The following is a 27,663-nucleotide window of genomic DNA, read 5'->3' as shown; positions in this document are numbered from 1 at the left end:
GCAACCTTAGCATTCGCATTGCTGCCGCCATGTTCTCACTGTTGTCAGTCACCACACATGTGACCTTGGGGTGGAGGTCCCATGCTGTGAAGACTCTTGACAGTTCCTCGGCGATGTTTGCAGGCGTGAGTTATATCTCGCAAATCCGTAAAACAATCATTGCTCTATGTGCATTGCATAATATTCATGAAAAACATGCATTGCATATACACACACATACATGCACATAATACATGTATATATGCACTAAAAAATAATAAGTGTCACGACATGGTGGGATCAAGCGCTCGTTAGTTTTGATTTTGAGGCATACAGAGTTATTGATATCATCTAATTAAAGCCTGTCCATTTGCCTTCCTTTTGATGAAAACAATATTCATCTATGCTGAATAGAAGTCGAAATATTTGTGATTGAAAGAGGTGGGGTCACCTGATTTCTGAGGTAAATTAAGTGAGAAAACGGCCGCCAAAGCTCGATAACTTCAATAGCTTCAGAGCCTTTAAAACTGAAAAATCACAAATTTTGTGCATGTAATGAACGTTTTTCAGTATGGACATAAAAGGTGTTTCGCGTGAAAAATAAATTCAATAAAAGTTCCCAAACCTGCGGAAAAATGCCAGTTTTTTTCACTTTCATTATTTTGACGAGCGCCTGATTTCACCACGCTGCCTCACAATTAGAGTAAATCATTCAAGGAAAATATTGCATACACACTCTTTCTTACTAATAAAAAGGAAAAAATTGAGACTCATCTATGACAAAAGCGCTTTAATTTTTTTTTTTTTAAGTTACAGTGGAATTCTGATAAAGTCAACACCCCGGACAGAAAAAAAGTGTTGACTTTGAGCAAGGTTGACTTTATCCATTGTACTACATGTACTGGCCATTGGAAATTGAAGATGACAGCTACAAAATTACAAAGTACCTGGTAATAAACAAGATGTAATCTCAATTTCAGAGAGTATAATTCTGAAATTGCCACCAAAACAAGAGATAATGAAAGAACAAAGTATGTAATTGGAGGTGTGTACACCACTTGCGCAGGCGAAATATCTCTTCTTGAATGGAATTCCTCTTAGGATTTAGTTAGCCCCAAAATGTTGACTTTACGCAAGGTTAACACTCAAATGGTTGACTGTATCAGAAACACAATTACTTTACCAAACAAGGTAAGAAACGGGACTACAGCAAGGTGTTGACTGTAAGCAAGAGTTGACTTTATCAGGATTCCACTGTATCTCTCTTATTACTGATCATGCTGAAAAAAAAGTGAAATTAGTTATCAACAATTACAAATGCAGAGTTCATCATTATGTAAAAAATATTTTTTCACCTCAAAAAAGTGTAATATGTTACATTAGTTCAAGATTCCCCCCCCCCCTTCTTACACACTTTTCTTACAGGAGCCAAAGACACCCCCCCCCCCCCCCTCCCAGGCGTAAGATTATATTTGAACGGACCCTTTTGACAAAATAGCGCCAGAAGAGAGAGAGAGAGAGAGAGAGAGAGATCAATGGCCACTCTCAACTCTCTCTCAATCTCTGCTCATTCAAACCCTGAATATAAATTTTATTTGTATCATGAATTTGCATCAATTAGAAAAATAATTGTCCACACAACAAGAGGCTACATCCTGACCAAAATCAACAATGCCTACATGTAGGCCTACCATGATGAGAAATTTGAAAATGATGAGGACGAGTAACTTCCAAAACATTGCCGACCAAAAGCAAAGCAAGAAAGCCATACAAGAAGCTGACTTTTGAAATTTCAAATGATACATCATGTAGGCCTACCGCAATAGACTAGTAAATTTCATTAATCCATTCAAAAACACATTTTTTTGTGATATCAAATTTTTAGATGGTGATCTTCTTCTCCACTCAATAAAACTGAGGGGGGGGGGGGTATTCAGTACATCGTATAACACACAAGTAATTACTATTATTCAATATAAAAATCCGTCTAAAAACTGACTTCAACTTCAAAGGGAAACTGTTATGGTACCCTATCCGTACGTCGTGATTTACTATCGTATCCATACGATGTGGGGAACTGACTGTGCCACCACTTTCAAAGAGGAAATTTACTTAATGTAATCCGATCCATACGCTTTGCATATATAGTAGTCAGTCAAAATGATTTTTTGAGAAATACTGAAAGATCAAAGAGATCTTCATACTAGAGATCTAGAAGTATTCTAAAATGTGAAGAATACAACCCCGAGTGTACAAAATGACCCCAGGGTGTACGGATAGGGTTAACAAAAATGTGAGTTTTACAATTGTAACATGTATCTCTGGATCTTGTCTAGCATGCACACAGCAATATCAGCAGGACACGCAGTCAATTTTTTCATATTATTATAGAGGTACGAATAGCGAAGTTACATTTTTCAAAAATTTAAAGAATGTATGGGTAAAATTTAAAAACTGGGACGTGAAAGTCTCTTTGCTTCTTTGTGTGACTATGTGCGTGCTAGACTGTGTTTGTAATGTAATGTACAACAAAAGTGTAGCGATAAAACTTTACACTGTTCTTCCTTGAAAAAAGGCAACAACAAACATGATGAATGAGCTCAAACTCAAAGCCAGAATGGGAAAGACAAGCTTTTCAAGGCAAATGCACTTGTTACAAGAAGACTTACGAAATAATAATGCTTGACATCATCTTCCTCAACTGAATATCATCTATCATTTAAAAAATTAATCTGTATGTATTTTACTGAAAATAAACCATGACATTAAGGCGAGACACTGCTCTTCTTAATTATTAATATAATCAAACTGAAAATCTATTGTTCAGAAACAAGACAGTATCAACAACAGAGTGTTTCAGAATGGATCTTCGCAGGGAAATCACTTCTTGATTTTTCAAAAACAGTCTCTCTGCCGGAATTGAGGCAGCTGGAATTGCCAGGTATTTCATGGCTATAGGGGATAGTCTGGTGAGGAACTTGCTCATTTTTTCCCACCATCGAAACGGGTTTTCCTGACGCTGCAAGAGCATTTCCTCGTAATATCGATTAAACTCCACAGTAGACTCCTGTGGGTTGGACAGTGCTGATAGGGTGAATTCCACCTGTTGGTCAAAAGAGGACCACAGAGATTTTGAGTCATCCATAGCCTCTGTTTCAGGTTTCAGCACCGCCGCAGGTTCAGTTTGGATCAAGATTTCCTCCCCCAGCTGCTGCTCAGTGTTGCCGACAGCTTCTGACGTTGAGAAGGGCAGCTTCTTGAAGCGGGGGTCTAACAGTGTTGAAGCGCCATACAGGAAGTTGTCTTCCATGTTGTCAAAATGTCGTGACATTTGAAGTTCCAGTTCAGTGGCCAACCCAGATATGTCACCGCCAGAGTTTTGGGTGTTACGAGACACAAACTGTGAAATGGCTTTTGTCATCGGGATCACTTTACACATTGGCATATGTTTTTCGGACGTCATTTCCTTAACTGCCACTTCGAAGGGCTCAAGAACCTTCACACAATGTTTGACAACTTCCAGCTCATCATCAGACAGCAACAGTTCAGCTCTGCCCACCTGGTATAGAGCACCAGCAATGAAGCCATAAAGATGGATAAACCGTTCCAGCATGTAGAAAGTGGAAACCCATTGGGAGGGTACATCACGCTTGAGCTTCTGGGGTTGGCGCTCTTGTTCCCTCTGCAGATGCATGAGTTTTTCAGAATCCATTTCACTGTGGTGAAAGAAGGAAACGATGTCTCGCACTTTCTTAGCCAATCTCGTAACTTCTTGCACATTTCGTAAAGAGTCTCGTACTATCCCATCCATTGTGTGTGCGTAGCAGGTAACATGCGGCAACCTTAGCATTCGCATTGCTGCCGCCATGTTCTCACTGTTGTCAGTCACCACACATGTGACCTTGGGGTGGAGGTCCCATGCTGTGAAGACTCTTGACAGTTCCTCGGCGATGTTTGCAGGCGTGAGGTCATCTACGAGCTTACAGGTCTCCAGGACAGCATACTTCCTCTGCCACTGCGAGTTCAGATAATGCACTGACACTGTGAGAAAGCTGTCTGTGACAACTGAAGTCCAGATCTCAGTAGTTACTGTGACGTTTGCAATATCTCCAAGCTCTGCTTTCAGTTTCCTGATTTCTTCTTTCTGAAGGTTTGGCAAGATGGTGGTTGCCAGCTGTTTAGGGCTGGGAAGAGTGTACTTCGGATCAAGAGTGTGGATCAGCTTTTGAAAGCCACCTTCTTCCACGATGCTTAAGGGCTGCAGGTCTCTCACAATCATCTCCACCAGCACTCGCTCAAGCTGCTTCTTTTTTGTAGTGGGTTCTCGGTGAAAAGATATTTTCTCAGAAGTCTCTGACTTTTTCACACTCACAGTCACACTAGCACTGCCACTTACAGAGGATTCAGTGGGGTGGTTCTGAGCAGCTGAAAACTGCAACAACTGTGATTCATTTGGGTCTTCTGTTGCGGAGTTGTCGAGTTCCACAGGATGTTTCGCTTTGAGATGAGCCCACAGTGAAGACGTTGACCCGTGAAACTTGAATTTTGCATTGCAGACAATACATGTGGCTATATAGGGGCTATCCTTGGTCATAAGTTTCCAGACTCCACTCTTCACACGGTTGCTTTCTGGCTTCACCTCACTAGGACTTGGAGAGGGTTCTGGAGCCTTTACTGGTTGCAAAAGGTTTACTAACCTGGATGCCGCCTGTGCTTCTTCCTGGTCGTATTCCCCAGAAAAATCGTGCTCTGGGTGTTTCGCCCTGAGGTGTGATCGAAGCGACGTTGTGGACCCATGAAACTTGAATTTAGAATTGCAGATGAGGCAAGTAGCGTTTTTGTGGTCATCTTTCCTCATGAAATGCCAAACTCCACTTCTGAAACGAGGCGCATTTTGCTGTTTATAAAATCGCTTCGGCGTCGACGACATTCTTCGACTTTCCACTGCAGCCACGACCAGTTGGGCTCAGCACGATCAAACGAAGAATAGTCGTTCGAATAAATAAATCCGTTCGAGTCGTCACTTGGCAAACAAACCACAAGTTATTCTACACTCACACACACATACACTAGTATGTCAGGCCCAGCTTAGGTCTGGCAAATTCAACTTTTATCTCCTACAGACTGCAGAGCTTGTCATGTCGTTTTCACCAACCGCGTTGTTTGTAGGTCACCGAAGAACGCCATACACTGTACTGTACGTGGGGTTCTGTCAGGGAGGAGGGCGGACGTAACGCGTCGGGGCCCCGCCGCGCTGTGTGACTCTTTTGTTCACAGCAACCGAACGTAACCCAAACAGAACCTGAATTGGAGTGCTATTCCGTATGTCAATAGGCTACCCCGAGCACAGACACTCTCGATTTCTCGCTCTCCTCAATGGGGCCTAGAATAATGTTTTGTTCATGCGATCTCAGTGAATAACCAACGAAATCGATTTTTTTTTCTCGGGGGAGAACTCTTCTGGAATATTCAAAACGTCAAATCGACTAGATGCATTTACTCGAACCTTTTGATATGATCGATTGAAAAACTAACGCTACTTTGTGGGAGAGAAAAAAATAATAATTCAGTTGTTGACACATCTACCTCTCTTCATTCAGTGGTTTTTCTTCGTCGGTTTTTTTTTTCATCTTCGAAACTTTAAAAACGAGCAAAAGGCAAAGGGTGCAAGAAGCCTCGATATAAAACTTGCAACATTAATTTTTTGATAATCGACAATTGTTGATTTTTACAGTCGCGATACATGATCAATCGAGTATCGTCCGATCATATGCCCCGCGATAAATGCGTTGAATTTGCAGGAAAACAAGCCGTATAATTAGTACTAGATCTATGTACTATCAAGCGAAATTTATTTTTCAAATATTGTTGCACTTTCAGTTTATTTCTGACTTTAAAGCCTTTGTTTGGATTTTTTTTTTTTTTTTTTTTTGCTGGCAAAATTGCAAATAACTTTTTTGACCACGCGCGCTAAGAAGACGTTGACTTGATCCCGCCAAATATTGTAGGCCAGGCCTGCACTTCACCATCTCTGATAATCGCTTGTCGGTTATCTTTCAAGCACGATTTTCGAGCCGCAAACAAACGCGACTATTTAGGCCAAGATCTAGATCTAGAACTAGAATTAGTTCTAATTTGTTGCACAATTCTGTTCAATGGGCTCTATGATTATAAGCATAGTGGCCTAATTATGATGAAAGACACAATTAATGTATCGGTCCACAAGAGGGTATAACGTCCTCGATTCTCCAATTTGTTGAGGGACATAATATATTTATAACATCAAGGTTGCATAAAGGACATTATTTTTCTAACTTAAATTTTTTTTCTTTTCCGGAAACAATTGTCAAAGGGTATAATGCGGTCAAAAATTTGTGGTGCAACTTATTCTTATATATTTTTCACGGGTGAATCATTGTCTCCATACCTCGTTCAGCAGTTCGTATCAATTTAATTTGTCTTTACTTAATCATATTTTCCCACAACAATTGAGGCTAGATGTAGATTTTAAAAAGTCTCTCCATTAAGATATATTTTTAAAATACTACAAATCTTCATGCGGAATTGGAATTGTTCACAGCACTTCCCGCTTCTCACTCACATTTTGCATACACGCATATAAGGCGTACATCACAGCTCATCTATGACCCTTTTTTAAAATGGCAAAACTAGTAACAAGAAATTGATTTTTATAGTGGACACTTTTTTTGCACTAAAAGTTCTTAAAGCACGCGATTAGAAAAAAGTGACAGACTTTTTAAAGCAATTTTGTCCCAGCTGTAAACCTTTTAAAATCAGAAGAAACCATCCCCGGGATGTTTTATTTGTAGGCTTATTTATTAAGGAATTTTCTAAAATAGAGCGACAAGTATTTACAAAAATAGTGATCAGTTAAGACAAATTGATACAAGTCACTGTGCAAAAGCTGGAGAGTTATATCTTCGATAGTTGAGGAGATGTTTGACAATAAGTTGAACCACGAATTATTGACCGCACTATAGATAATTTCTTAAACACCTTTGTCCAATGTAAAGCACTTAAAAATGCTTTCAGATTTGAAACAAAAAGAAAAATGTAAAATGATGACAGATTAATTGGCAGTCCATCTTCGGTTTCCTCGAAGATCCGTTTTATCTGCCGTGAATTGAGAACAGACACATCAAAGTTGTTTTCCTTATTTTATTTTTTTTAAGAAAGCCTTCATTTGAAAAAAGTCTTCTTACCCATTATTTTATTAGAGGCTTATTAAAATTGGTCCTTTGAATGTAAATAACTCCATAATGTAGGCCCTACAGATGAGGCAAAATTGTCTAAACAACCACTCATTGTCGCAGAGAAAAGTGGCGGTTTTAGACAGGTGGCCGTTTTACATTTAGATTCTAGTGTCATTATAATGTACCCCAAAAAAAATCGCAAGGGGGGAAACTGGCGTTTGGTTATTGTTACAGTGATTGTCTTATACAGGTGCAGGTTCGACTGGATATATAATTATACATTGAAGGACGGTCAAAGTATAGGTTAGGCTGGCCTCATATTATGCTTCTTTTGCTCCCTCAAGACTCAATGGTGTGCAGTTGTTGATAACTTTTGTCCTACTGCTCGATGCCTTCTTAAAATGTTTATAATTAAACACTTTAGATAACAATAAATAGGCCTATGATAATAAGTTTCACTTATATTACGCATTTCTACTTTAAGTAGAGTGATCAGTGTGCTTAATGCACGAACACCATATAGTTCACGTGTGATCCTTTCTCTGTCTCTCTCTGTCTCTCTCTCTCTGTCTCTCTCTCTCTCTGTCTCTCTGTCTCTCTCTCTCTCTCTCTCTCTCTCTCTCACACACACACACACACACACACATATTCACTCTCCCTCAACCTTTATCCTTCTGTCTCTCCTTCATGCTCCCTCTCCCACACAAAAAAACTTGCTCACACACACTTCTATTCATGGAGAATGTTTATCTCTGTGTGTCTTTGCAGATTTCATGGACATGATGATGCTGCAGAATGCCCAGATGCACCACATGGTCATGCAGCAGATGATGCTGCATCAGCTTCCAGGCGGATCGCGGCCCGCCACTTACCCCATGGCTGAGCCCATGGTCCCCGTTCCCATGGTATATATTAGAATATAGACCTCCAGTCTCAAATCTTTTAAGTTATGCCCCATTTGGGGTGCTGAGAATATAAGTCATAGGGTGGTGTGTGCATGTGAGCGGTGGAGAAGGGGGGGATTACATTACTATTATGTGAGATTCTGAAATGTGCTCCCCCTTTTAACATTCCCTTTTATTTTACTTTTAATTTGTAAAGTAGGCCTGCATGGCATGCAGTGGAGCATGTTTAAACCAAGAAAACCTAAAGAAAGTAAAATCCCTTTTTGTTTTGTTTTTTCCTTCTGTTTGAGCAACCTCTCTAAACCGAAAACGTGGCAAAACCGAAGAAAATCCAGCTTTCCCACTGTTTTCAATGTAAGTGAATTCAATCTTCAGTGAGACGAGCTTCCCTTCATTTCTTCTTTCTGTGCTGAAATTCCTCAACTAGGCCTACATTGGAGTCTGCTTATATCAAAATCTGCGGTACTGCCGGATTTTATTCAGTCTTGCCATGTTTTTGGTTAAGAGTTCATGCTTAAATAGTAAAAAAAATAAAGTAGGGGACATTTTTTTCTTTTGGTTTTCCGGTGTCTTCAGATTATTCATAGTGTTCATTTAAAGGGGACTCATGTAACAGTATATAACTTGTGATCAGTTAATTTGACAGAAGTGTTGAACTAAACGTTTAGAGAATATGTCAGTTTTAAGGTAGAAAGCTGTCCTTATCTGACAAGCCGCCTTCTATAGTGACATAAGAGTTTACTGTCAATGTTGCATTATATACCTCAAGGTTTGTTTTGGTTTTTCCCCCATTTCTTGAGCTTGAGTTTTGTATTCAATCTAATTTTTGGTCAAAGAAACTATATTCATTTTATAATGCCCATTCTGTCTCTCTCTCTCTCTCTCTCTCTCTCTCTCTCCTCTCTCTCTCTCTCTAGCTCTCTCTCTCTCTCTCCCCTCTCTCTCTCTCTCTGTCTCTCTCTCTCTTTCTCTCTCTCTCTCTCTCTCTGTCTCTCTCTCTCCCTCTCACTCTCTCTTTCTTTCTCTCTCTCTCTCTCTCTTTCTCTCTCTCTCACTCCTTCCCTCCCCATCACCAACCATCTCTCCATCTCCCTCAGGCACGACCAGCCCCTTCTGTCTACCACCACCACATTCAGAGCCAGCCCTACGGGATGCCACCCATGGACTAGTAAGTATATAAACTCTGACAGAGGCTGCCTTGTCTTCTGTCTCTTAACTCTTTAACTCCGGAGGGGGTTTCCTAACAACGCATGGCCCTCTTTTGGTATGAAACCTAAAATTGACTTATACGTCACTAGACTTGTCGTTAAATCAAAACAAATGAACCTATTTTGATAGTTTTTCATCTAATGGAAAAATTTCAGTCCAAAAATGAATATATTGAAGGTCAACTTAAAGGAATGTGTCCACCAGCGGCTCACAGGCTCAAAAGTTTCAGCCACAAGATGATGGGAGTAGCTTGTGGAAATAAAGAGTTAAAACTAGAAGGATCCCAAGATTGTCTTGGTAATCTTGAACACTGGGCTCTCGTATTTACTCAGAATACAAAATTTTAGTTAAGTATTCTTGTTTCATAGCATTTATTTTCTGACTGGAAGGGCTGATAGATAAATGAAAAGAAGTGACGTTTTAAAAAAAATCTATTTATTTGTTTCATTTGAAAATTTCCTAAATTGCATTGTTTAGTTGACCCTAGAACAGATGTCGGCAAAGATTTTTTGCAATGTTTTGAGGTGTTCCTTTAACAAAATGCCTTTCCTTCTTGAAATGTCTCAAAAAGCCTTGCTTGCTGGCTGAGATTTGTTTGATATGGCCTGGTTTAAATCATACCTTTCCTCTTACAACTGGAATATTTTTTGAAAATATTTTGAGTTTCTCTCTATTTTGTTACCATGAGGAAGTCTAGGATCTTGCAGGTTGTTTTTGTACAGACTAAGGAAATTGGGTAGTTGCAAGAAATAAGAATTTATTGACTAGGTTGGGAATTATGAGGGTCAGAATTTGTATTTTATTTTGTGTACTACAAGCAACTTGATATAGTATATAAGAAAAGTTTTAAGCAAAACACAACGTTTGCCAAATGAAAAAAATGTTAACATTTTATCATACTTTCAAATATTGGAAAAATCTTGTCCAGTACTAAAATATCTTCTCCTAAAACATTATACATCCTTTTAAATTTAAACGTAACTATTAAACGGAATATTGTTGTTATAATTACTGTTACTCTAATTAAAACATTTTGAGCTAAAAATCTTAAAATGTCAATGTATTGAAAGCGACTCCTTTTTCCCTCATATTGTTCTTTTTTTACTAAGTGACGCAAAAAAACTTCTTTTGAATCCTCTTCTGTAGGGAAAACTGTGTTTGGTTCCTTTTTTTTGCAGTCTCAAGTTTTTCATTGTTTGTAATTTGTTCACATTTGCCCAAACTATGCCTGCAATGATGATGTATACATCTTTTTCCCCCTCTCTCTCTTTTCTTGTTATCAGCAGGGGGGGTGGTTTTAGCAACCAAGGCTTCGGACGCTGTAAGTATTCCTTTTGTATTTTTGCTTATGTGTATTTTATTGGACAAATGATGATGATGATGATGATGATGATGATGATGATGATGGTGATGGTGATGGTGATGATGATGATGATGATGATGATGATGAGTTGCTCCTGAGGAAGCCCATGGGGCGAAACGTTGAGCTATTAAACAAATTTAAACATTTTATATTGTTATTTTATTTTTGTCTAAAATTAAAACAAGACTCTCCCTCCAACCCTGCGTACCAAACAATGATGATGATGATGATGATGATGATGATGATGATGATGATGATGATGATGATGATAGTTTCTGTAATAGAGGGATTCCAAGAAATGATAATGTTGCTGATTATGAGATGATAATTGATGGTCATAGAGACTATATTGATGGTTACTAAGATGCTTGTGATGATGAGAGGGGTACTGATGTTAAAATTATGATGGTGGTGGTGATGGTCAACTTCACGAGGGGATACCAGATTAAACATAAGGTATTAGGAACCCTTTTATCCTTGCTTCATTATGTCAATATCCTTCAAAATTTCAAAATAAAACAAAAGCATAGTCTTAAGAAAATAACATTTTGGCTTTGGAAAGTCCAAAATGAATAGTAAAGTTTAAAAATTCTTGTTCTCAAAGGCTCCAAGGTAGACATGTAGTGTGTGTCTCCCAGTAAATGCTCTGTATCATATATATTGCTTCTGATGTTCCCCCTCACCTCCCTCCCACCTTTCCCAGCTGCTTCTTGCCCGGCACCTTAACTGACTTGGTGCAAGATTCTATATTCCGTGTGTTGTGTGATTTTCATCTTTCCCTTATGATGTCATTCCATTTCATAATGACAATGACAACGATAATTACTTATACATATAGCACATATATCCATGCTTTACAGCATGCTCCATACGTTTTACAACTGCTGGTATTTCAGAATTAGTTATTATCACTAATTTTTTCCGTTTTAACTGAAAAACGTTAAGACTTTAAAAATATTGTCAACTGTGGGCTCCCCAGTCAAGGGGTAAGACTTCTAAATTGCAAGGAAAAATTGTGAGTTTTTTTCCTTGCTCCACCAGATAGGATGTTGTATCCTTAGGAAATGTAATTTACTACATTTTCTTACAGCTACAAAATGGTATTTGGCCATTAGTAGCTACATTGCGTGAAAGATGGCAGCATGCACCTAACAGGTTGCAGTACTTTCCATTCACTTTGGCTGTGCGACAATAAAATTGAAGTGTACTAGCCAGTAAATTTAGAAGTCAAAGGAACCTTCTGGCAGGGGATCTTTCACAGCTACATACGTGTTTTTAACTTGACAACTCATTTTTTTCCCGCTTGTGATTGTTTTCCTTTTCTCACCCTCGGCACTTGATTTTCAACAAACTGAAATCACTTTTCACTTTTTTTTTCGGCTCACGACCTTAACTAGAAAAGATATAATTAGATGAAAGGCTCAGCGGATAAGACTTTGTTGACTTTATATTTGAAATGTCATGCTCAAGGTATAGGTATATCATAACATGGCTGAGTGGAAAATGAGCTGGGCTTTATTGTTTTACATTTTCTCGAAATACGATTAATGAAAGACAGAATTGTCAGACTTTGCTTTATTTACAATGTCGAACAATCTCGAGGCTGGGAGAAGGAGGATTGTGGGTTCTTCTTTTGAATCCTTCATATCTGATTTTCATATTTGTATGTATCTACGAATGCTAGCAATTTAAAATAAACTGTTTTAGTTTGTTATGGGTGGGTTTTTTTAATCTTGACGACTGCATGCTAATGCTTTATGGTCACAAGCCAGCTTATCAGAAGGACAAGTGCCTTTACAAACTAAATTTTCTGACATAATGTCTTGGCAAAGCATAAGTTCAATTCTTTCCATAAACCAAAAGTGCTTCGAGCTTTTGATAATTGCTTGTTTGCTCCACAGACCCAACTATATTGCTATCCTCAGTAGCTTTAGAAAGCAAAAGCATTATCTAGTTATAGTTTGCACATGACACCGTCTCATTTGTTAGCTGAACATTCTGTAATTATTTACTCCTGGCTTGGCTATTTTTCACTGTTTTTTCTTTTCTATTTTTTTCCAGTACATTTTTCAACGAAAGCGATAAATATCACGTGATTGCATCCAGCCATTCACAGAGTGCCTTACGGCTGTCTCTCCCTACATATTAAGTAGTCTAAATGCATGTCTTCACTGGAGCCATCGTTTAGTTTCAAAGAAAATAACAGCAAAAGCTGATCAGTTGAATTATAAGATAGACTCAGGATCTTGAAAAGTATGTAAATGAATCTATAGACGTTGTAAAAATTAGACAAGTATTAGTCTTCCTCTTGTTCAAATGAAAGTTTTGTTTTTTTCTGCTTTTTAAACTAGGTGTCTGCTTTTTAATTTAAAGAACTAACTAATTGTAAAGGTTACTAAACCAAATTCTTTTTTTCTCTTTTGTTTCAGCATACAATAGCACAGGCTATATTTATGACGATGGCTCCAATTATTATCACTACCACTGAGTTGAAGATGGAAGGGACTGTGTACGTGGCCGGTTACCTAGCAACCATGGCATGCTCCTCTGTGAATGGCTGGATCGATGGCGCTTATCTGTTGATTGATATGTTTAACACTTTATGCAGTTCTCTTGTATGTTCTTAATGTATCATGCATTTGCTGACTGTTATTTTTGTTTGAAAAAGTTGCATCCTTCTAAAAATCATTGATCTATTCTGGGTAGGAAATGACCAGTTATAGTAGAAGTGATCTTTCCTTTTTTTTTAAACATCCTTTTTTTGTGTTAAAAATAACTAATTTAGCAAAATCAGACCTCCTTGACAGGATCATGGTTCTAAAGGTACATTTTCAAAATTTTGGTATATTCCATTTTAAGGATTCTGTGTTAATTAGTTTCTTTAAGACAAACATGCGTTTGAGTTTCTAGCAAGGTCCAAGGAAAAGAGAGTAGTTTGTGCATGTTGATTGTTGTATGCCAATAAAATCAGGGTATTTCTTTAATGGTAACAAAGCTTTTGAACATAAACATAGTTATGCGAAATGAAATAGAAGTATAAGAGGGACGTCTACATTTAAGAAATGCCACATTTTTTAAATGATGCATAAAGGCATTTTACTAAATATCTTTGAAAGAATAATGCGTGAACGGTCTGTGAAGATGTGCGTTTAATTTTTTTTAAACTTGTTTTAAGATGTGATTTGATTTTTTTTTTTTTCTGCCAAACTTCATAAGGTTAATTTCAGTTAATTGAATATTTAAAAATGACAGCTTTAAAAGTTTGTTTGTTTGTGTGAGCCTCAATGGAATGTCCGAGTGAATGTGGTTTGGCAGTTGTGTAATTATCTTTGGGGAAGTGACCCACGCGGTGTTGGTGTAAAACTTTACTACTTAGACATTTGTTTTTGGTCTATGTCATGCATATTGCCTTAGTCTGAGAGTGATCTCAGGTAGTAGGCAAGATGTTCCGACAAGTACTCAGAATCTGTCTTACAGTTCTGATGTAGTTTAAAAACAGATATCAGAATGAAGGCGCAAGTAGTTAAGAGGGTTTCAGAGAAAGAGAGAGAAAGGGAGAGAGAGAGAGAAAAGATACCGAGAAGCCATCTGCACCAGATAAGAAATGGTTATCCAATATTTATTATGTTCTGAGTCTAAAATAAATTTCAATAAAGCAGCAGGTGTTGAAGAACAGAATATCAAAACATTAAAGTTTTACTTCTGAAGCACTTATATATTTGTATCAAAACTAATCGAAAAGGATTTTTTTAAACAGATTTGGGCTTTTTCAATTGTTTTGTATTGTAGTCTTGTATGGAACAAGATATGTATGTAGAGAGCATTGGAGACAAGAATTGACAAATCCGCTGTGCTTGTAATAATGTGTCAGTGATTTCTCTGTACAGTGAAAAAAGGTACCTCCTTGCTAAAGATATCGCCACTGGTGGTCTAGAGGTTAGGCTGCAAGATCGATAATCATGAGATTTCCCATTTGGCTCACTCCTATCTGATTTGGAAGTACCACCTTGTAAATGACTTTACAGTGCAAAGGGTGTTAAAACTATACAATTTGTAATTTAGTTTAGGTGAGGACAAGACTATACATTTCTCAGTGTGGAGAGGAGAGGATGGTCAAACATTGGGTTGTTCAAATAAGACCAAAAAAATACCAGATTTATTTTTGTAGCCCTCTGATTAACAACTTACTCACAGAACTGAGTTATATGGGAACATGTAATAGCTCAACCCTGGTGATGCTTTTCTTCGGGGATTTCAGTTGAGATTTAGAGGGTAGACCAACAGAAAAATGACTACCTATTTTATAATTTCTGATGATAATAAGTGTCTTTAACTCTTTCCACGCCACATTACCTCTTTATGCCAAAGTTTTTGCATGAGGAAATGGAGTCATGATAAGTTACAAAATCACTCTAAACTTTGACAACTGTTTTGACATATTTTGTTTTGATCTCATCAACATCTAAGATAACGCATATTTCTTTAAAAGTAATGCTCGACTTTTATTTGAGGCAACAATAAATAGCATCCCATGACAAACATAACATGGTGATGAATTTATTCTGTACATATGGAAACTGATACCCTTGTATCTTTGTTAGGAAGCACTAAAACAATAATTGAAAATTGAGACTTGATCTCTTCTGGGAATTAAACCTATTTTATTAAGAGCTTTCGACGCTTAGGGTTTTATTGTAGAGTTGGGGCTACACTGGTAGTGAGACTGCATGAATTTGTGGAAATATGATGCATCTGAACAGTTACAACACTATGATTGATATACACAGGCATCTGACATTACACAAAATGGTTGAAAATAACAAAAGTAGCTTGGCTTTTTACTCAATGTTTTTGTCAAAAGGGAACTTTCCAAGATTTCAGTGTGGATAAAAATTGTTGTCCGTTATGTCCCGAGGTTTGTCTAGGGAAAAACTGTTGGTGTCACAAGCAATCTTCACAGCCACAAAATGCTCTCAGGAGAAACCAAAGATGTTTTAACTTACCAATGTTTCAACATGTAATTTTGTGTGGACAGCAGAAATGCCGAGCTCAAATGACAAATATGCAGATTAACACAGTCAAAATTCTTGACTTGTCAAAAAATTTGTCATTTATCATTCTAGTTCAATCAGATTGTCAAAATTGTTCTATCACTGATATAAAAATGTTGCACTTTTCCCAAATAGACATATGACTGTAAAGTTGCTCAGATTGCTTGTGACAGGAACAGGCCATTATGTGAATATTAGTATATGGTGTTGTTGTTCCTGGGGTCATGCCGTGGACTAACATTTGTCTGAGATGCTTATGACATTTTCGCTGTGATAGATTTATCTGTGATGTATGCTTTTGAAGGGTTTCTCCCAAGCTGTCCATCCTCTACCTTTCATGGAGCTGGCAGAATTTTGACTTAATGTGGAGCATCTTGAAACCTGATTATTTTTGCCCCTGCTATTTTTATACCTGTCGAATCACCAAAACGGGTTGGTGTGGATGGACAGTCTGGGAAAAAAACCTGTTCTTTTTATAAATATTCCGCCCATTGTATGTCGAGTCAGTCTCATTTATTTCTGTCCCTAGAAAGATAACTTTGTTAACATATTTTACAACTTTGTACTTCGTGCCTCTGAACCTCAATTGCAGCTAAATATCTTGTCACTTTGGAGATCTTTATAAATATCAATACGGCCCTTGCCACTATAAAGCATCTCCTTTGGTAGTAAGTTATTCTAAGAAATTTGACTTGTGCTTTAAGCAGTGCAACAAATGTTTAAGTTATGATGCAGGCTCATCATGAATTGACATTTATTGGGGCCTCGCTGAACATTAAAAAACCTTACTGCTATTTTTAAAAAATCAATGTTACAATCTAATCTGTCAAAACAGTTAGAACAAAGCATATTAAAACACAGTATAAGGTTGGGAGTCTAGAATAGGTTATGTGTTTTCTTGCAACTGCAGGTTTTCATCCAGAGTACACTGGCGTTGTGTGCCTAATCTGTTTACCTTTTGGAGTTTTTGCTTCAGTTGTTGTTCAGGAAGCCACATATATTCAGTTTTTTTTAATCATCTGGATTGATCACAGTTCTCCAGTTTTAGGCAGGACTTAATTTAAATGTTTTTTCCTGGAAGTGTAACTCAGCAAGACTAGTCTTCTCTTCTTTCGTCCTGCCAGGATGTCTTAAATGTACGTAATTGTAACTAACATGTGGGATCTCTGAATTTGTCGTCGCTGGTGGAGAAGACTAGCTAGTTACTTGTTTGTACCTGCCCACAGCATTTCCATAAGACAAAAACCAAAATTGCCTGGGGAGGGAGAGACATTAGTTTCTTTGTGGATTATAGCCTCATGTCAGCAGGAAACACAATCAAGATTATTTTTTGAATTCCCACCTCATAATGCTTTCAAGGGTTCCAATGGATCAGGAAGTTATCAGAGTACTGAAATGTTTGTGTATATTAGTTTGTGTAAGGCTAGTTAAAGTAACAAAGACAGAAAAGTGTAAGAAATAGGTTTTGAAAAAATCAATTAAGTTTTATTAGATTATTCATTTGTTTCTTTTCAATTTCCGTCAGTTGTTGTAGAGATAAAAGTTTTGACAGATTCAATTGTAAATGAGGAAACTCCATACATCCCAAAATCTAATATTGTGAAAGGTAGAACTATTCAATTTTTTCTTTGACTCTTTAATTGTCAAATGACGTTCCTTGTTACTTAATATTCCCTCATGACGTTAGCTGTCTTTGATTTTGTATCCCTCAATACTCTTTCATGTCTTTCTCCCTCTCACCATAGTATATTTTCAGTTTAGGCCTAGCTTTAGCAGCTATATTATTCAGCAAATTGTTGTTGTTTCTTCCATATAGTCATCACTGTATTTGTTTTACCAATGCCTGTCTTTTACTTTCATTCAAATATTTTTGCCTGTACCTGTTGGGGTTTTTTAATACAAGAACTTGAGACGAAAAGAGGGAATCCTTTTCTTTATTATTTTCTATTTTTGTCTCAAAATTTTTTCAACATTTCATGAAAGATGGTGACATTTTGTCTCTTTATGGTGACTCAAAATTTGATAAAGATTCCAGTCAAAGTTTAAGACTGAAAGTTTTCCACTGGCCTCTGTCCTAGCTTTGGTCTTCAGTCTTTATTTTACACCACAGTGCCTTTCAAAACAGAACGTATGCTCCAATTGAATGTAACAATATTGCCTTTTGTTTTTTTGGAATAAAATCATGGGTGTAGCAAGCAGGGTGTATGTAGCAAGCAGTCCATGTAATCAGAAAGAAATACTATATTTCTGGAGACAAAATATGTTTACACCACCAGCTATTTTTCATGGTTGAATCCCTTTAAAGTTCTAAAGCCATGAACATGAAGAAAAATTGTACAGATTTCATATCAAAACTCCTCACTCTTGAAGATACTCCTTGTGTATTTGGAAGATCTGTAATTGTCAGTTAGTCCAAATATTTTTCAATTTCTATCGAGCCATTGTTCAAATGTTGAAATGAGCCTACCACCAAATGTTGGTCCCCTGATACAGCAGTTTCATGTTGAACTGCAGTGTGAATGGGCCTAGTTCAAGTCCCCTATGGGATTTTTTAAAACTTAAGATGTGTAGGGAGTTTTCAAGGCTCTCCACTTTTTTGGCTTGTTACTGAACATTTGATTTATGCATAGGTGCCACCTGTAGCTACTGTGTTGGTCTCACCACACCATACCATAACAGAGGTATTGTTCTAGTTCTTTTCAAAGTGCATGGACTGCTTGTAACACAAACACTTCATTTATCATAGCAGATTGGCTTCTGTGAACCCACACCTATCTGCTTTCTTTAACTTGACAAAGGCAATTATCTAACATTATCTTAATATTCTTCCAGGTTTGGAGCACAAATCATAACCTTTATCTCTTTCTTTTACAACAGGTATAATTATTCTCTATTTTTTTGTATTTCTCTCAAGTGATGGGTCTTTGATTTATAATTTTGATACAAAAGTGAGTTCTCAAAGCTCATAGAACAAAAATAATTAAGGTTTTGGCTGTATAAAAAATGTCCAAATTGCCATGTGTTTCAAACCTATATATAATCTTGAATAAATGTGGCTCATTCTTTGAACTGTGTTTCTTGCTGACAGTTTGTCTTGTACATTATAGATAGAAGTCAGTGCTTTCTCCACTCTGAACTGTTTTTATTTATCATTTTACCCTTCTTAAAAACTATTAGTGCAATTGATCAAACACTGCTTCTTTTTTGCTCTACGTCTATGGTGGTAATGATGGCAAAGCAAAAGACGATGTTAATGATAATGATAATTATGACTGTAGGTATAGTTGCAATAGTATTAGAAAAGGCAACAATGATAATGCTGGTGGTGGTGATGATGCAAATGGAAATGATGATTGTAGAGACAAATGATATTAATTGCAACAATGCTAGTTGGGACAATAATACTGAAGATGGTGGTAAGATGGTATTGAGTGTAATTCATTATGATGACGGTGTAATGACTGTAATGTCTGGAGATGATAATGATGAGAGAACAAGATGACAGTGGAGAAGAAGATTGTGATAAGGGTGAAAGTGGTGATAGAGGTGGAATTTGGTCTAGTGGTTTGGATGTTTGGCGGGCACTTTGGTATGGTTTGCTCCTTCTTTCCTGTGAAGCATCTATCATCCTTTTTATGGTTCCTCTTATTCTTTACATCTTATTCTTTAGTAACACCTCTAATCTTTGGTACTCATGTAATGACCTAATTATGGTGCAAGTGCTGCAAAATTCATATAAAAGGGAGAGAGAGAGAAAAAAATGAATTCTAGTAGTTACATACAACTTCTACGTACTCTACTGCTTCAGTTTGTGGTTGTTACAATTGCTGCTGCTACTGTTGTTGTTGCTGCTTTGAGAAGTGGTCATGGTGGAAGGTGAGGAGTAGGAGGAGGAAGAGGGGGAGGGCTGCGTGAATCTGTTGCTGAAGATGTTGTGCTGTTGCTACGTGCGCACACGTCCAACATTGCATTGATGTAATTGTGTGATTTTTACTATAGTCTCTTGTCTCTGCCTTCTTTTTGTTCTCTACCCACTGGCATCTATAGTGAAATGGTTGTGCTTTTGGCCTTTTACCTTAGAAGATGCGAGTTCTTTTCGCGTGTCTTATCAAATGTCTCCATCTTTCTACCGGGATACTGTGTCCTATTCAGCCCGGGTTGACCCTAACAGGCAGGGTAGAAGCAACCCGCCACCTAATTGATCTAAACTGAGTCAATGGGGGTGTAAAATAATATTTACACAGTCATATATATATATATAGAATCAATTAGACGTTCACAATGTGTGATGTGCATGTATTACGTGGTGGCGGTAGTCTATTAGTTATGTTGTTGACCGAAAGCTCGTGGGTTCGAGTCCCTTCGACGTTGTGTCCTAGGAAAAGGCACATACGAATTTGTCTCATTTCTCACAGATGGGAATATGGGCACCCGGCTATAGATAGCGAAAGTCTTTTCAATTTGTTAATGTTTGAGTGCCTTGTCAGCTACTTGAGCCAGCTGTAGACCTATGCTTCCCGAGAAGCCGATGGTGTTCCTGGGTCCTTTAGGTGCTGGGTTAACATTCTATTATTGTAAAGCACATAGATGGAGCTTGCCGTGGAGTAGGAATATGCACTATACAATTGTAGTTTATTGTATTATTGTAAAGCACATAGATGGAGCTTGCCGTGGAGCAGGAATATGCACTATACAATTGTAGTTTATTGTATTATTGTCTCCGTCTTCTTTCTTACAATGCCCTTTCAGTTTAGTTCTTGCTTCTTCTCCATAATCTTTGTGTTCCCCTCATATATCTTAGGGTAAGTCGAATGCTGGTTCTTCAGCCTGCAATGGAATTGAATGTTACCGTTTATTAAACATGTTTCCTACCTCATAGGGCCCCTTACCTTCAGACAGCCGCCTTCTAATTTCGAAGGTACTCTATAGTTTTAAAATATTGACTAAAGTATTTTCGGTGTTGGTGCGATTTAATTTTGAAGCCCACTCTTATCGGTTTTAGAACCACTAGGATCTTTCAAGAGCGCAACTTAGGCTTACACACGGGACCTCCGAGAATTGTCGCCCTTACCCAAGAAAGTTATCTAGGTGTGCCAATCTTACATACCTTTAAGGTCAGCGTTTGACTGAGAGAAAGCAGTAATTGAAGGAGCCAGATGTAGCAGTAGACTCGTACTCAGACCTCTGCATTGACAAGTGCCTCATCATCAAAATGCTCAATTATTTGGTGTCGAGTAGGGTGTTTGAATTATTTCTGTAATCGCAATTCCCTGTTACAATACTTCTTCAAAAAGTGTCAGTTGGTAGGCAAACACATTGCAAAGTTCTATAAAGCGTATACCTACAGAAGAACGAACGAAAGAAAGAAAGAAAAAAAAGAAAGAAAGAAAGAAAGAAAAAGGATATAGACGACATACCATAGTAAACTATCATACTTGTATAAGTTTTACTATACACATAGTGATGTGATAGCTTTGATGGCAGCATCTGCTGGTATGACATAGGTCCAATACTTACTCGTCTCCCCCCCCCCCCCCAAACCCCCAAATCCCCCAAAGAACCCATTTTCCTTCCGTCCTCCTAACTGCTTGATCCATTGAAGTAGAGGAGAGACATACATCATGTAGGCTTTTTTTAATATGGCACACGGTGTTTTACTCATGCTAAATAGTGTTTGTATTAATTTAAAAAACAAAAGTAAAAAATCAAGAGCAACAACAACAACAACAACAACAACAACAACAACAACAACAACAACAACAACAACAACAGCAGCAAATTTTAGGTTTCTTTCTTTCCTTCTTTCTTTATTTATCCTTTTTATGTTTGTTTGTTTTTAAATTATGAATTAATTAATTTATTTGTGTATTTATTTATTTATTTATTTATTTATTTATTTATTTATTGTTGGGTTGCTGATTTTTTAAAAAATATCTTCGTACTTTAATAAGAATGGTAAGCCGTAACGACGCAGCATTAAACAATGAAAGGAGCGTGTCAATTTTCCAAGGTGCAGTCCTCTTTTCAGAGTTTTTTTTTGGGGGGGGGGGGACACCAAACTGACAATCGTCAACAAGTGTATTGAGGCTTTGAAATCGACGTAAAACGTAATAAAGAGCCTCGTTCTTCACTTAACAATACATTGTATTGTCCAATCCAGACCAATGTGCTATCTCATGCGAATCGACAAACTAGGCTTACGATTTATGGTATAAGGGACGCCACTGGTTATATCTTATACGGGGCACAGAAAAGGTAGGAGTTAATTTCCTTTGCAAAACGGGAACAAAATCCACATGACTGATTTTTTATTTAGATCTAGACTCTAGGTGTTGTTTTGTGTTGCCGGGGGAAAATGCTCTATACGCATTACACCAATAAAAATATCACACCTAAAAAATTAACAGATATATGTGTATTATTATGTAAAACATAGTATTCTGCATAAATGTATATTGTATAAGAATTTCTATGAGAAAAATAGCCACGACCTGAGCCTGGCAATGCTTTCACTAAAAATATAGGATGCAATAAAAACTCACGAACAGTCACAATAAAATTGAAACTTCAATAGCTAGAATTAGTAGAAACATTTAATAAAAACATTTGTTCTCTATGAATAGAAAATCTCTCTCTCTCTCTCTCTCTCTCTCTCTCTCTCTCTCTCTCTCTCTCTCTCTCTCTCTCTCTCTCTCTCACACACACACACACACACACACACACACACACACACACACACACACACACACACACACACACACACACACACACACACACACACACACACACACACACACACGCTATTTTTTTTCAGCCTCACGGTAGGGCATACACATCCATGACATGTATGCATTTGTGAATAAGAAATGCTTCAGCTGTTTTTGAAAAATGCGAATAGTAGGGGCACTCCTTATTTTACACGGGAGTTCGTTCCATACATAGGGACCAAAGAATAAAAAAGGAACGCTCGCCGTATGTTTTGTAATTTTGTTCTGTGGTTCTAAGAATTAGATCGTCAGTGGCTGACCTAAGGGCTCTGGATGGACGATATAATTCCTGCGATTATTTTAGATAAATAGGTGCGATATCATTTATAGCCTACATTTAAAACGGAAAACGGCTGTTTTGTATTTGATCCATTTTTTTTTTTACTGACAGCCAGCGTAGTGCTTTCAGAATAAGTGTTACGTGCGCTGATTTCTGTTGTTTCATTATCGTTTTGCTGATTAATTTTGGAGCACTTTTACCTGTGATTGTTTTTCGCCCGTCAGACCGGATAAAGCAGCAATACAGTTATCTAAGTTTAACAAAAATAAGTGTTGTTACCAATGTCTTGGCTGCTGCTTTAGTTTAATAATTTCTTACACTGTCGATCCTTTTCAGCTGAAAATAGATACTTTTGCTGAGCATGCTAATTTGGGAGGACATAGACATATCATAACTCAAATGAACCCCTAGATTTTGAGACTTCTTTTTGAACGAATGGTATGATTATTTATGTCAATTTGTAGTTCTGGGAGATTGATAATGGCTTTTGTACATGTATTTCTATTCAACATTATTTCCGTCCTGTCATCATTCAGTTTCAATTTATTACTGGTTATCCATATTTTTAATTCCCGAATACATTTCTCAGTAGAATCGAGTAAAAGAGATATTTGATCGAAATCAATAGACTCATAAATCTGAGTGTCATCAGCATAAAGATTTAATTCATCCCATACTGTCTTAAAATATCAGCAATAGATTGTATGTGCATTGTAAAGAAGAAAGGTCCAAGAACAGACCCCGGGCAAACGAAAATCTGAGTAAAACATTATCTGAACACGTGCTTCCAACCACAACTGCTTGTGTTCGCGACTCAAACCGTCACAGGACAGCACCTTTTACGCAAAAATGAGTACTTAGGTTCTCGAGTAAACTGTCTTGATCAATGGTATCGAATGCAGCCGAAAGGTCCAAAAGAGTAAGAAGACACACTGCCTTTCATCAATTCCTTTAAAAATATCAGTACAGACCTTAAGCAACGCTGTCACGGTTCTAGTGTGCCTTAAATGTGTATGCTGACTAATAAACTTTGATAGAATTATTTGCTTTAATATGCTGTAAGAGTCTATTTGGCACAACTTTTTCCAGATGCACACAAACCTTTTTTGTCTTTATTTTTATTTCTGTTACTATCAGTACTATCATCATCATCATCATCATCATCATCATCATCATCATCATCATCATCATCATCATCATCATCATCATCATCATCATCATCATCATGCATCATCATCATCATCGTCATCATCATCATCATCATCATCATCATCATCATCACCATCATCATCATCATCATCATCATCATCATCATCATCATCATCATCATCATCATCATCATCAAACTATGGCAATAGTATCGGTAGTAATAGGAATAAGAAATAAGGACAAAAATGGTTTGTGTGTATCTGGTTGTCATATAAGTAAAGTAATATTTATTATTGCTGCTGCTGCTGCTGCTGCTGCTGCTGCTGCTGCTGCTGCTGCTGCTACTACTACTACTACTATTGAAGAAGAAAAGAAGAAGAAGAAGAAGAAGAAGAAGAAGAAGAAGAAGAAGAAGAAGAAGAAGAAGAAGAAGAAGAAGAAGAAGAAGAAGAAGAAGAAGAAGAAGAAAAATATATTAGTTATAATAATGATAACAGTTCGTCTGTAAAAGTCTGACGACGACGGTTCTGTTCGGTTTCTGGCGACAGACCAATTGCCCACACCAATCACCCGACGCTCGGACGGCCTTGAAAACAAACACATTTGTTATTGAAGGTCATCATCGGTTTGGTCGGTTTTGCCTCTCACATAGAAGACAATCCGGCTAGCCTCAAACGACGAAACCGACAAACCGAACCGAACAGAATGGATCTTACCAATGGGCACCGGGTATTAATAATACCGAACCGAATTGAACCGGACCGGACCGACCTGGCTAATCAGCGATTTCACCGATTGTCCACAAAACGAAAAGCGAAGACTTTGGTAGCCCATTTTGCTTTTCTGCTGCTTACAAAGGAGGGATAAGATTGTTTTTGAACGGTACATTTATTGAATCGTATGTCATCAGTCGTATTATCATCAAATATGTCTCTAGTTACATTCAGTACATGCATTGTCAGCATGGCTCTAACCCTAATTGCCTATTAAATTGTTTACCTCCAATGGTTCTGTTTTGTGTTCAACTCGTCGCTTATTTCCAACTATAGTCTTAGGTGGACTAGACTCCAGACTAGCTCTATAGCAAGGATGGCTCAGTCACGTAAAGTAACTGTCGAGAGGCACTCTATTGAGAGCTTTTGACTATGCATAGGCCACTTTTTTCTTCTCTAGATGTTAATCCTCTTCATCTTCTCCCTTCTTCTTTTTGGTTGGGAATCAGGGCAGTTTTGTTAAGATGTCCGTTATACTATATTTTGGGATCTTGAAACTTTATTGGCATTTTGGGACATTGGGCACGAAACAAAATGTTTCCACTCTGATGTGCTAGTGCAGAAGTGACAATATGGTTCATAACTACGAGAAACCACCGGGAAGGTCAAGCAGAAGGGTGGGGAGGGGAAAGATAGAACAGGTAGTTGAACGTGATTCTCATCCACCTGAAAGGATCACATGGCGCCGTGTGTTGGTGTGAGTGGACTGTCCGAGCCAGACACCGGTTGTAGTCTTGTGCATTTCCAGGTGCCCGTTCTATTGACTATTGAAGTGGCACCGTGTGGTTTCTCGTCTGTAACGTCGGCCCGGCGTTATGCTGTCCGATATCCTGGGCAGGTGCAATGGGCGCTGCGTGGTGTTAATTTGAAAATAGTAATTTACCAAAAGATACGAGCATGTCCCCATGGTGCCGTTACCATACCTCTAGTCATGTTTGCTGGGGCTGTATTGTAGGTTCAGCCTCTCATGACAGTTAAAAGTATACAATATTTTTTTTTAACCTCGCCCGCTTGCCATATAATTACACAGAGTTGACTTTGATGATATTTTTTGGTGAGGTTCTTATATATCCACAAACACTAAAATAATAATAATTGTCTTCACCTTTCCAGTTTTCCACGAAAGCACCACCTTAACTCTTATCATAGATCTGTTTTCCCATATAAGTTTCCTTGGTCAGAAAATGACGGATGGTCTTTATTTTCAGTTTGCCACGTAAACATCGCATCGATTCAACTGTGGCTTTTGTTTGTTTGTCTGCCTGTTTGTTTGTTTGTCTTCTGCACGCTAAGGGAAAATTATCTTCATCTTTTCAGTTTGTCTGTTGATTGGCATTCTAATTTCAATTGTAAATCAGGCTTTTTTTACATTGAGCGAATGGTTTTCTTCTTTCCAGCTGGCCATGTAAACACGGCTTTGACTTTGATTTTTTTTTTCGTCTGTGTGTCTCCCCTGTTCGCAAATGACCAATCGTCTTCGTCATTTCAGTCTGACATGTAAACAATACGTGAATTTAGTTGTGATTGTCTAAATACATGTCTGCTGAGTCCATAAACAACGAATGGACTCCATCGTTCCAGTTTACCTCGTAAACACTACGTTAATTTGATATGATTGGATTTTTTCCTCATGTGCGTCTCCTTATAGTCAACCAGTGAAGAATGGACTTCGTCTTTTCAGCTTGCATGTAAACACTGCGTTAACTTTATTATTTTTTCTCTCTCTGTGTCTCCTCAGTCGGCAAGAAACAACGAATGCCCCGGGGTCGGAGGGGCATAGGGCAAGCACCTGTAGGTAAGTGTGGGTCTGGACAAAGGCATCCAAAAAATAAATCGTTATAGTTCCGGACGGTATCCTCGGTTTGGTCGTTGTCTGGGGCTCTGGCGTGTTGTGTGATGTGAGCAGAGACTTCATTGTGTTGTATGTCCAAAATAGTCCTCCCTGGTCTAAATCTGGTTCTCAAAGGAGAGCACTATTTGACTCTACTTGGAACCAAATGAAAGGAAAGAAGGGAAAGGTTGCGTGCACGTTCGACTATAATGTGAGACTGGTGTTTTGCCCAAAATTTGCAGCAAAGTTGTTAGAGAGAACATTGAGCGAACGGCGGCGATGACAGTGCCCGGTCTAGGATGATATTCAAGTTAACGGATGTGACTGGGACAGAGATGTGTAGCATGTGGGTTATGTACGCACAATATTGTTGGTCTATTTGTACATTTGTTTTAGATCTCGGAGCAATAATGATGGCTATCTTGCTTTAAAGCCTAAAGGCTTTGAATGAGATTTTGAACCAAACCCTTCCATGTTTGTGGACGTGGCCGTTTCAAATTAATGTCTTCAGTGTGCGTGTGTGTGTGTATGTGTGTGTATGTGTGTGTGCGGGTGTGTGTGTGTTTGTGTGTGTGTGTGTGTGTGTGTGTGTGTGTGTGTGTGTGTGTGTGTGTGTGTGTGTGTGTGTGTGTGTGTGTCTTCGGATTTAAGTCTTGCATACAGTAAACAACAGATTTTAACCTAGTGAAAATTGTCGTGTGTCCATCATTCATATAACACATCTGCAGGAAGCAGCTAACTCCGTAATCAGAAAGTAGTCAGTGGTGTATAACATCTGTGCATAATTAAGCCTGATGTCTTCTCAGACGATGAGTACAGAGAGCCAGAAAGGAAAGCCCCTGCAGGTATATCGTATCAACAAACTGGGCACCTCTACTGCCCGAAATAGACGTGTGGGATTTCCCCTTTCCTTTATTCCATAATACCGTGACAAACTCTGAATATTGTCTTCATTTTGAATAATTGCTTTTCTTCAAAATACAAGTCATAACATCTCTTCTCCACGAACACAATATGTGTGTATATTATAATATCATTATTTATTCTCTTCTCCTTGGTGATTTGGTTTCTTCCCCTGTCCAGAGGAGCAGTTTTCACCCTCATGACATTGTGATTACACTCTCTGCTGCACCCCCCCCCCC

General features: G+C 38.0%; 2 protein-coding genes across 2 annotated transcripts in view; one reads left to right on the top strand and one right to left on the bottom strand.

Moving 5' to 3' along the window:
• Nucleotides 1-27,663, top strand: part of LOC101861997 — a gene marked incomplete at its 3' end in the record, with an annotated part of 88,080 nt that overhangs the window by 58,320 nt on the left and 2,097 nt on the right. The window contains 4 exon segments of the mRNA XM_013089539.2: nt 7,962-8,098; nt 9,196-9,266; nt 10,591-10,628; nt 26,429-26,485. Coding sequence (XP_012944993.1) covers nt 7,962-8,098; nt 9,196-9,266; nt 10,591-10,628; nt 26,429-26,485 — 303 coding nt within the window.
• LOC101861550 (zinc finger BED domain-containing protein 4) lies at nt 2,201-5,313 on the bottom strand. The gene has a single exon (XM_005110967.3). It carries the CDS (start codon nt 4,907-4,909, stop codon nt 2,783-2,785), a length of 2,127 nt encoding a protein of 708 aa, XP_005111024.1. The 5' UTR covers nt 4,910-5,313; the 3' UTR covers nt 2,201-2,782.

Source organism: Aplysia californica, unplaced genomic scaffold (assembly GCF_000002075.1).
Source record: "Aplysia californica isolate F4 #8 unplaced genomic scaffold, AplCal3.0 scaffold00975, whole genome shotgun sequence".
NCBI classification, from domain to species: Eukaryota; Metazoa; Mollusca; class Gastropoda; order Aplysiida; family Aplysiidae; genus Aplysia; species Aplysia californica.
Note: the sequence above shows the minus strand (reverse complement) of the source record. Positions and strands in the feature narration are given on the sequence as shown.